At 50.8% G+C, this 11,616-nt stretch overlaps 1 protein-coding gene across 1 annotated transcript; it reads left to right on the top strand.

Moving 5' to 3' along the window:
- Positions 1 to 9,946: 9,946 nt before the first annotated feature.
- On the top strand, positions 9,947 to 10,999 carry CNR2 (cannabinoid receptor 2). The gene has a single exon (XM_068417782.1). The coding sequence runs from the start codon at positions 9,947 to 9,949 to the stop codon at positions 10,997 to 10,999; it is 1,053 nt and encodes a 350-aa protein (XP_068273883.1).
- Positions 11,000 to 11,616: the final 617 nt, after the last annotated feature.

Genomic DNA, 11,616 nt, shown 5'->3' with positions numbered 1-11,616 from the left:
ATCCGCTAAAACATCACCTCATCTCAGTGTATTCATGTTTTTAAGCCAGGATATGTCACTGGGATTTAGAAATAGCATTTTACTGGCTGCAAATGTGCTCTCTTGTCTGGGGAGCAGAACAGCCATGTACTTTTCAATTCAGATCAAGGATGACATGAGGGCTGGCAGTTTTTCCTTGCTATCTTTTAGATGTTTTAAAAAACATCTCGTCTTTCAGAACTGGTTTTGGGGTCAGGCTGACACATTTAGCCAGAGGGGAGCTGGAAGTGTCAGTGATAAATCAACCCTCTACTTGTGCAGAAACCGTTTCACTGACACACACCAGGAAACCAGTTGAACACTACAGTAAATTGTGTCATTCAGAGTTCAAGCAGGAATATAAGGGGTATTTTTGAATCAAAAGGGGAGGCGGTCCAGAATATCCAAAACATTATGCCTGACTTGCAAGGAAAGAGAAAGTTACCCATGCTTCACACTTCACCTTCTAAAACCTTGGGCAGGTTTCCCCTCCTGCAATGGAGGAAAAGGGTTACCATAGCTCTGGGAATATCTCCTAACATGTACAGAAGCACCTCAAGTGCCTGCCATGTCCTGGACTGCATGTCCTAAATACAGCACAGACTTGGTCCCAGGGTTCAGTCTTGATCCCATATTACTAAGTGAGATCCACTCCGCTCCCTCAAATGATGATTTTTAAACCCTCTTTCTTTTTTTCCAATGGCCTCAACACAAGACTTCCTGTTCCAAAGCCTATGGCACTGTATTCACCTCAGTTACTCCTGGGCAGGCTGTCTGGATTGCAGCCTGGGCCACAGAGAGATGTGAGCTGCCTCGAGGAGCAGCTTGTCCCCACCACTCATGCCATGCAGCCCTCCATCTGCTAAAGCCACCATCCAAGGGGCAGTGCCCTCCAACATGCTGCTCGAACCTCCAAACCTGGCTTTGCTGTGCATTGCCACATGGTGACACAGACTCAGTGACCTCAGCCCCACTACACCTTCACTACATGCTGTTATAACCTCCTGTATGTGTCTTTTCTATTGTGCAAGCGTCTGCTCTGTCTGGATTATTCTGCTTCCTCCAGGTAATCCAAGGCTGACTGCAATAACTACCGCGTTTCCTGATGTTCCCAGGGAGCCAGTTTCTTCACTAGGGTCAACATTACTCTCATCCTCCTCTCAGCCCTCCACCATAATCTTGCTGCCACAGTGACAACAGCTCAAGGTTTTCCCTAGCCCCTATTATTTTTCACTCAGCATCTCCATTCCCCCTCAAAGCAAGTGTTAATACCAGCCCAGGAAGCAGCTCCATCTGCACTGGCATTGCAACTAGCGATTTGCACAGAAGTTCCAGTGAAGACAAAGTCCCCAGAGCTTCATTAGCCCCAAACTGAAATGCTTCCAGCTGTGACTACGATGGATCTAACCGTGCACATATTCATGCCAGAGCATTTCGGTGGCAATACCCACTGATGGATGCTGCAGGAAGTAAGCAGCACACATGAATCATTTGTTAAGTCAATAGTGAACCATTGCCCCAGTTTCATTCCACAGGTGACAAGCGTCTGGTGGTACACAATTTTGAGAGTCATAAAAAGTAAACACCTTGGGGTTACTAAGAGTCCCATGACACACTTGAAACTAGTTAATGAGTATACAGTAACATTTAGAATATCCTTTATTCTGTTTGGCAGAAGACCCCTGTTTCTCAAGCAAATAAAGCTCAGGAAATACACAGCAGTGATCTACAGGAACTGGGTGTATATTTGAACCTCTCCAGAGTAAATAGAGAAGAGGTACAAGGCAGGCACCCCAACAATTCAATAAATCTATGTATTTTAATTGCTTAACACTCCTTATAAGTTTGTTGTTAAATAAAGCAGAGGCAGGGTACCTAAAGATACTTTCTGTATAAGCTGTAGATATGAATTAAGTCAGTGTCCAGCAGTACACTGCATGGCATCATCTCCAGAGTAAGTTTCCTCCTCTGCACTGCTGAAACTACTCACATACTTGGGATGTGTCCCCTTTGGTGACTGCAACATGCACATTTGTATATATACATATACACAGAACAAAACAAACTCAGCACCAAGAGTGAAAATACCACAGAACCACACAGCTCACTGAAGATCAGTTATCCAAGACCTGAGCCTTATGGTGGTGGGGGTTTAAAGGGCTTGTGCTGAAGCAGCTTCATCGCAGCCGACGTCTGAACTTTGTAAATAAGAGCACATCCAGACATGACTCCTGAGTCACACCCCGTAGGTTTTCTGTCCCAACAGTTCCCTGTTCAAATCCACACCACCGAGTCACAAAAGCCTGCAGGAATCTCCAGCCCATTTAAATCAATATGCCTGGTTCCTACCATATCAGCAGGAAAAACATTTCCACCCTCAACACACCTCCCTACACCGGAGCAGGCAGAGGTGGTTCTCCAGCAGGACAGCACCAGCACTGCCGCACAGGGACACAGGGCAAACTCCTCAGACAAGCCCTGCTTTTCTCACATGAGCTACACTATACAAGAGAGTAAGTAGGTTTTTTTATGGCCATTTCCTTTAAGAGAGCAGTGTAAAGTCACACTGGCTCTTTGATTCACACCTTATCAACACGAGCAGTACCTCCACCCTCAGCCCTGGCTGGGCCACAGCCACGCTTTCTGCAAGTGCTGGTGACTAAGTGTCCCATGACATGAGCTGTGTCCTAACAGCAGCCCCAGAGGCTGTTCCTTACTGCTCTGAAGACAGAGACACTACTACTGAGCCAGACCAAGCCCATAAGCCCTTTCCCCATTGCCTACACAGCTTAGCTTTGAGCCTTCCCTCCAGCACACTGCAAGACCAGAGCCAGCAGCTCACCCAGACACAGCCCCAGCCCATCCTGCACCCCAGCAAGCAGGGGTGCCCCCCAGCCAGACACCTCTGCAGCCAGAGCTAGTACCTGTGTGAGGTCTGCATGGAAAGCACCCCTTCTGAGGCCATCTCCCCTGCTTGCCAGCTCTGCTCAGCCTCACTGACTTGGAGAGAGCTGGTACAGCTACTAGCAGCAAGGCAAGGAACACAAACTGCTGCCAAGACTGTCCTGAAGAGCTCAGCAAAACCCTGCACCACTACCTGCGTAACAGCTCAGTCACAGCTGATTGTGCTTCTGGCTTAAATACCACAAAAACAGGTGCACTGAATTCAGGCAACCCCACCCCATTGAGCGAGGGGCTGTTTGAAGCCCACCCGGCCAAGGCAGACTCTTAGAGCTGGTGCTCCTTTAATGCCCAGTAGTTATGAGTTCACTGTACTTCTGCTCAGCGCCAGCAGGCAAAAAGACAGAAGCAGAACATGACCTTTATGGGAATGGGAAGCTGATCATTGATCCCAGATGTTGACCCTGGGTATGGGGGGTTCCCAAAGCAGGGCTGTTCACAGCTGTGCTAGCTGCAGCTGATGCCAAGGGGAAAAAATCCAAGCTAGAGGGGAAGAAAAAGCCCTTACACTACAGAACTCAGCCTTTAAGGGTTTTCTTTTGTTCTGGCAGGACAGTTTTTGCTATAAAAGAGAGTCCAGAAACCAAATTACAAGCTTCTCACTATGCTGCAGTAGTAATGTTTCTTTCTTATAACACACACTACTTTGACACAACAGCTCTCTGCAGACAGAAGAAACTTGGCTCTGTGCTTCCCAGGATCCTGCTGGGCATGAAGCTGTGGCGAGCAGGGAATAGTCTGGGGCTGAGTGCTGCTTTTCTAACTCAGGACTAGTATAAAGTATCTTTCTGTTTTTCACAAGCTCTTTGTAAACGAAAATTTGTTAGTTCCTGGGAGCTGAAATGGAAACTCTTTCTTTTCTGAGAGCTGATAACCTGTGTCTTCTCCTTTGCTTATACAATAGTCCGTGATGCCTTTCCTCTTTATTGTGGTTCCCACGCATGAGATCCAGAGAGGGGCTTTCAGAACAGCCCAGCCCTGAGCGGCATCGCAAGGCTCAGACAGGTCCCAGCCGTTCCCCACCGAGCAGGGGAACCCCCTTTTCCCAGCCAGGGACCAAGAGGAACCGCTGGGTTCCCCGTTCTGCCTTTCTCAAGCGTCCGCAGGCCGATGTCCCCGCGGGTGTTGCGGGCTTCCCTGGAGAGGGCAGCCGAGCATTGCTGACCACGGCGCGTGGCTGAGCTCCAGCAGCTGCTGGGAAACTCCTGAGCCACAAATAATGGCAGAGGGGAAGCAGGTGAAGCAAAGATGTGGAGAGCAGGAGGTGTAACTGCTGTGCAAAACCAGCATGAATCCACCGAATGGGGGGAACTGGGATCCGAGCAGGAGGGAAGGTTGAGTTCCCGCTTGGGAGAAGACAGGTTGATGGTGCTGGGCTGGGGCTGCTCTGTAGGATGCCAGAGCGGGACCTGCAGCGGGGCAGGGTGCATTCAGGGGCTGAGGAGCACGGCCTTTCCTTTGCAGCCAGCGCAGCGTGTGCTCCCCACTACAGGTTGTATGGTCTTACCCAACCATAACGTGGCCAATTACTTTGGGATTTGGGGCAAACTTGCATCTGCCCACCGACACGCGGACTTGAGTAACAGGCGATCTCCCTGGTGCTCTGGGGTCACCTGCCAGATGTCCCGGCTTTCCAGCAGCAACACAACCTGCAAATAACCAGGTACAGGCTGCTGCTGCCCAGCCGAGCTGCGAGGAAGGATGGCTGAGAGCAGGCAGAGCAGAGACCTCAGCGTCTGCAGCCCTGGCTCCACCATGACCACACGGGTATGATTGTGTAACTTAAGACCTTAAGCCATTTCCTTTCCCTTCCACTTGCAAAGAGAAAAATCACCTTACTCTTCTGGCATTAGCAGAGCACGTTTGTGTACAGAGGAGTGACTCGCCCACTTTCTGGGGCACAGAGAGGTGGGATTCTTGCTGTTACTGGGGCTGGCAAACACGCAGACAGCAGATTTCTGTGCTTGCCCTTAGACCTGCACACAGCCAGGTATACCCAGATTTTTCCATGCCTGCCTTCTAGCTCTTTTCCTTCCCCTCCTCTTCCACTTCCCCAGAGAAATCAGGAAAAGACCCTGAATGTCTCTTGCCTCAAGCACTACGGGCACATAGAGGAATTGGAGGGACTGAGCAAATTATTTCAGCAAGTCGGAGGGTTGGGGTGGTTGTGAGAGCAGCCAGAAGCAGAACACAAAACCCAGAGGGGAAGTGGGGAACGAAAGAAAACCTGACACACGTTCACGAAAAGAACGCGAAAGAGAGCGAGAACCCAGAGGAAGGATTCACCCTGATGGATTTCCAGCCCAGGGGAATAAAACAGAATGGGACGAGAAACCCAGATGGAACCAGAAGTGATGTGAAAGGAGAAGGAAGCAGGCGCCATCCGCAGCTGCACAAACTGCCCTGAGAGCTGGAGGGATGCGAAGCCCCCCAGCATCCCCAGCCCGCAACGAGCGACGGCAGGTGAGTGGTTTGCGTTTGCTAACCCGTGGGGGGAACCTGCAGCCAGGGATGCTTTTTCTCGCAGTAAAACACATCGTACCTTTGAGCCCACGGCGCTGACACGCAGGGTTCGTCAGGGGGAGATTCCCGGTGTTCTTCAGGATAAACTGCAACGCAACAAAGGGTGGGAAAATTGTGGTTTAGGGTGGTTTTGGTGGAGGCAGAAGCTCTGTTTTGCCACGCTTTGTACCCAAACTGGCATTCACAGGGCTGCTCTGCACCCACGCACCCCGAGCAGTCACACATGGACAGAACCGGTCTCTGAAAAGAAATAAATATAATCTTCAGTGTGGCACTAGTGCCAGGCAGTTCTTACATCAAGGAGGTAACTCTGCTCAGCATTATTGGATACGGTCAGAGGCACAAACCAGGACAAACAGCTATTTCCAAAATAATGACAAAACTTCTGCAACTGAGACAAGAAACTCTAAACAAACTAAAATATTTGTAAAGCAAAAAGTATTTTGATTTTTCAGCAAGTGAAATGTCCAAGCATTAATGACAATTTTTGCATAAATCAGTGTTCATATTAGATGATCACTTAAGACATTTTATTTTATTGCAAAGATCAAATCTCTCAGGAATTCTGGTGATGAAATATTCACAGCCAGCGCTTTCAGAGTGCTGCAGACACATTGCACCGGCTGAGTGCAGCAGGAAAATTTAATTTTACATTATCTAAGCAACCAGTATGTTAACTTCTTAATCACAAGGATTCTGAGATGTCTCTGCAAATGGAGAAACCATCCCAAGCGATATCAGAAACCGTGCTGCTGCGTGCAAGGCGGTGTAACTCTGACAGCTGAAATCAATCGCAGTGATGCACTGAAATGGAGAAGGACTTTTTCACTTGTAGATTTAATTTCCACCGAAGCCAACAGAATTATTAGGCTGGAGTGAGTGGGCTCACAAGCAGATCTAATGGGGGGGAAGGTTTCTCGCTGCTTCTGGGCAGAGTTTGCAGTCAGTGAGGCTGGATCAGAAACATATTGCCTTCCCAAATGTCTTATCTGCGTTTTGTTCCTAATAGCTGGGCTTCTTGTTCATTCAGTGCGTTGTTTCTATTTGCTGCCTCCTGGGGCTCTGCTATTGTTACTTGCACTGTCTGGGGGTTTCTCCATTGCAAGAGACAGAGTTCCCATTGCTTTATTTTGGCAGAATATTCCCCACTCTGGGAGACCCTACTGGCAGGAGACACTTTGCTGTGCAGAGCCCCAGGAAATCCCCGCTCAGCTCCTGCGGCTTCCAGGGAACCAGCCCCTCTGTGCCGCAGCCCCCCGGCTCTAAAGGAGGGCGAGAAGCCCCTTCACTCTTTCTTGCTAAGCTGAAATGTCAGCCTGGAGGGCAGGGACTCTCTGGGCTTGTTGGGGTGGTTGTGGTAGGGACGCACAGCCGTGCCCAGGGCTGTCATTCCCAGGGAGGTGGAGATGCTGCCCCTCAGAAGGGGGTTTCCAGCCTGGAAGTGGGACTTGCCCCATGGAGGATGCTGCAGATCAGCTCTCCCCCGGGATCGAGATACAGGCTGGCTTGTTTCCCAGGAGCTGAAGCATGCAGGAGGCAGCGGGCATGAACAAATAAATGGTTGAATCCAGGAGCCCATCTGACAAGAGAAAAATGTCCCCTGGGCAGGAAAAAAGCAGCCTTATGGCCAAAAGATAATAAGGGACAGGCAGTGCAAGGAGAGGGGCTCTGGGCACTGCCCGTGTTTTCATGCTGTGGAGCCTCTGCAGAAGAGATGTTGTGCTGGAGCAAAGCCCCATGCTGTCCCTCACTGACACGGGAGCTGGAAGGAGGATTTCGGGGGAGCTCAGTCAAAACTGCAGTGAGATTTGTCCTTGTCATTCAGCCTGAGACACAACAGATGTGGGAAGAGAAGGTCTGGGCTGGCTGGCTCATTGCTACGAGCCCAGCACAGTATTTTGAACCTAAGGGCTTATCTGAATCATGTCAGCTCAATGGAGAGAGCTGTTCCAGAACAGTCAGTGCCGGAGGTATTTTGCCATTATACCCAAATTCTCTCCCCAAGCAACATAACGTGAGGGACAGCATTTTGTGGCCTTCAGCCTCTTGCCTAGTGTTCAGTACAATTTCCAAGCTCATAACTATGCTCATTGGGCATGGCACAACTGCAGATATTGAGAATTTAAGATGGTCCTGGGAGTGCTGGCTGCAATTAATAGATGTCAAGGTGATGCTGGAGTCTGCTTAATTAAGAAATGTCTTGGTTTGGATGCTAGATTTTTGGCTGGGGAGTTTTGGGTACTCGAGGAGGCAGTTGCTGCCTCGATGGCCCCTGGTGAGCCCTGAGATATGTTCAAGTCCATCTGCCTGCTAAATCCATCTCCTCTGGAGGGAGAGATGTTGTCAGGTTTAATAACAGCAGTTAGTAATTACTGCTGCCCTCGCAGTGTTTCTGGGAAGAGCTGTAGGAAACGAGTGCTGAGATTAGAGTGCAACATCTCCGGTCCTGCGTGATTACCCCATGCCAGAGCCTGATGTAAGAGGAGAGAGTCTTGCTGCAACGCTGAGCCCCGTTTCAGCCCAAAGTCCAGGACTCCTCCAGTCTGACCTGCCAAGAAATGCAAATCAGGGTTGAACTGCTCTGGCTGCAATCTGCACCCAGCGCCCTGCAACCGCTGATGTTCGAGCCCCGACGGGCAGGCAGGAGCAAAGCGTGGGGCTCGGGCTCTTCTCCGTGACCTCCTGGGTGTCGTCTCAAGTGTTCAGGGGTATTTTGCAACTACTGCAAAACGCAGAGATAGTGATGAGTGTCAGGGTACGGGGGAATCAGCGGGGAACGAAGTAACGGAGACAGGTATTAAATACATGTCACTGGGGAGATGTTGCAGACAGAGGTTTCTAGCGTGTTGGTCACTGCTGGCTGTCATCGCCTCTAAAGACAGCCGTTGCCTTTGCTGAAATTCAAAAAACAGAGGAACTGCAGAGTGTTGGCCATGGGTGCCTGGAGCCCAGCAGCGCAGCAGCCCGGCCCCTGCACCCCTGGGTGCTCCGCTCCCCGGGTAGCCGTAGCTGTCACACATCCCCTCCGCTGCGGCTCGCACGTGTCGGACGTTTCCTCTTTCGAAAGAGAGCTGAGGGGAGGGCGAGGCGGCGACTTGTTTGTGCTGGGGGAAAGGGAACGCTGTCAGCTCAGTGCTTTCCTCCAGCCGCGGGAACTCGTGGTCCCGTTGCCTGGGTGTGGGATCCTGGGTACTCGAAGCCAGGCGGGTGTTTTTGGGAAGGGGGTTCCTGTCCCGTGGGCTTTTGTAGCAGGGAGGTACGACCTGCCGGTGCGTGGCACTCGGGACACAGCACCTCCCTCTGCTAATAAGGCAGCTTTAGTGTATCCGACACCCGCCTCTTCATCTGCTCTCTGTAACCCGGTCCAGGATCACCTTGTTCCCCGTTACATGAGGCAACGCAAGGCAGCTGAGCCCTCAATGAAAGGGCATTTGGTTTAAAGGATGAGTATAATCAAGAGCAAGAATGGGAGAAAAATAACATCCGTAATGAAGATGAAGGGATTTAAATGCATTAAGCTGCAGAAGTGTAGAGAAAAGCACAACCTTGCTGCCACAGAGCGCACCGAGCAGCTCAGCATCTGCCTAGGGGAAAATAAGGCATTTCCCTCCATCACATCTCTGCTAAAGCTAAAAATATTGATCAAATTAACCCAGTCCTGGGCATGGACAGGGCTTCTTAGGTTCAGATGGTCTGACTCCTGCATGTCCCCTTTTTTATGTCCAACCCACACCCCAAAATTGACGTTGAACAATAACTTTTAACCACTCTGACCATAGGACAGACTGACTCATGACACTGGGATTATGGGGGGGAGAAATGTAACTTTAATGAGGCTGAGCTTTATAAAACTGCAATGGGCAAGCTTAAATGTAAACCCAGTCTTGTCATTTTAGGTGTTCAAACAGCTCTGGTGAAGAGTAAATGCTTCAAAGTGCACTTTGTGTTCCCCCATGAGCTGCACTGAGTCCCCAGAAGTCCAATATCCCTCGTCCTTCTCCGTCCCAGCCAGCTCCTGGGGCAGCTTCACTCGGACAAGAGCTGGCCCAGGATTTGTACAATTCTCAGCGTTGCCGCTTCCCTCTTGTGGTGAGGAAACAGCCTGAGAGACCAATGTGGTACGGAGTACAGACGTGGTACGGACGTAGTACCCATGGGCTGTGATAGACGGGTCTCAGCCAAATCACTGGTGGGACAAAGCCTGGATCTCTGCTGGGAAAGGGTGGAAGCTGGCTCCAGCATTTGGGCTGTGGATCTGAAAGTAGGTCTCCCTGGGCTATTTTCCTTTTGCTTGCCTCCCTCTTAAGGGAGGGATGTGTCTGAGTGGGTTGAATTTCTTGCTTGTTGTGCTCCTGTAAGTCCTCTTCACCTTGGTCTTTTTCAGAGCATCTGAAGAAGTGCAGAAGGAAGCAGAAAGGCTCTCTGTGAGCTCCAGCTAGTGACAATGGATATTTGTAAGATACACGAAAATGCCTCCAAATGCAGTGCGAACACGATGGAGTGCTTCATGGTCCTCAGCACGCAAGCGCAGAAGATAAGCATTGCCATGCTGTGTGGCCTCTTTGGGACATTGTGCATTTTTGAGAACTCTTTGGTGCTGTACTTGATCTTCTCCTCCCCTGGGACCAGGAGAAAGCCTTCCTACCTCTTTATCAGCAGCCTGGCCTTGGCTGACATCCTGGCCAGCATCATCTTCGTCTGCAGTTTTGTTAACTTCCATGTCTTTAATGAAACTGATTTCTCTAAAGAAACGTTCTTGCTGCAGCTGGGAGGGGTGAACACGTCCTTCTCTGCCTCCCTGAGCAGCTTGCTGCTGACAGCCCTGGACCGTTACATCTCCATCAGCCGGCCCTCCGAATACAAGCTCCTCATGACAAGGAAGAGAGCGTGGATAGCCTTGGGGGTGCTCTGGGTGACATGTGCGACCATTGCTTCCCTGCCCCTCCTGGGCTGGAACTGCTGCACGCTTGATTCGACCTGCTCTGAGCTGTTCCCTTTTGTGGACGTCAACTATCTGTCGAGCTGGGTCTGCCTCACCATGGTCCTGCTGGTGTGTATCACCTACGCCTATGCGCACGTGCTATGGAGGGCTCACCAGCATGTGGCCTACATGGAGAAGCACCAAGCACAGGTAGGAAAGCAAAACACCACCAGGATGAGGATGGACGTCATGCTGGCCAAGACCCTCGTCATGGTGCTGACTGTTCTCGTGCTGTGCTGGTCTCCAGTCCTCGTTCTCATGATCTACAGCATCTTTGCCAAGCTGAGCAACGACCTGCGCAAGGTGTTTGCCTTCTGCAGCACCCTCTGCCTGCTCAATTCCATGGTGAACCCCATTATTTATGCCCTGCGGAGCAAGGAGCTATATTCCTCCCTGAGGATGATCTTTTCTCGGTTCAGGAGGCAGATGAAGGCCTCTGAGGAAAGCCCAGAAGCAGAGAGTGCCCACAAGTCCTCCATGATAGAGACCGTCTGCGAGGACATGCACATAACGTAGGGAGGCAGCTGTGGAAAGTCTGTGCTTGGGCTGGCAGAAACAGCCTGATCACTTTTCTTTTTTCTTTTCTTATGGAGGTCCTGGGAGATGAGGGATCAGGTGCCTGTCATGGAGCCAGGTCCCGCTGATGTTATTCTTAGGCGCTGGGACATAAAGCGCACAGACTTACACAGGCAGCTGGTCCCCAAGGTGCAGAGATACCGGTGCCACGTCAGTGTGCCAGCCGTGAGGCCATGCCCCAGAACAGCAGATCCTGATATTTTATGACAACTCATCCTGCCTGGCCTCCCACCTGTCCACCAGTAACCTCCTAACCCGTTTTTTTTATATTCAGTGGTGTCTTCCTTACACTCCTCCAGGCAACAAGTTTAAGCCCAAGCTGGGGCAGATGCTCTGAGCATGAGGAACTTGACGGATTTTTTTTGCAAATTACACAAAAGCAGCACCTTTATCCACAAAACCTGCAAGGAGAGCAAAGTGGGGCAGGGCCCTTCGCCAGCGCCCCAGGGAGCAGCAGGGCTGCGTTTGGTGTTTGGCCCCAGAACACCTCCGATGGGAACAAGCCTGGCCCAGGGCACGGCCACGAGGCCCTTGGACTCTGCCCTGTTTCCCCAGAG

This window comes from Nyctibius grandis, chromosome 24 (assembly GCF_013368605.1).
Source record: "Nyctibius grandis isolate bNycGra1 chromosome 24, bNycGra1.pri, whole genome shotgun sequence".
In the NCBI taxonomy this organism is placed as follows: domain Eukaryota; kingdom Metazoa; phylum Chordata; class Aves; order Nyctibiiformes; family Nyctibiidae; genus Nyctibius; species Nyctibius grandis.
The sequence above is the reverse complement of the archived record's forward strand: the minus strand, read 5'-3'. Positions and strand labels throughout refer to the sequence as shown.

Excerpts from the sequence above, each read along its gene's own strand:
- CNR2 (XM_068417782.1), top strand. The coding sequence starts at position 9,947 with ATGGATATTTGTAAGATACACGAAAATGCCTCCAAATGCAGTGCGAAC.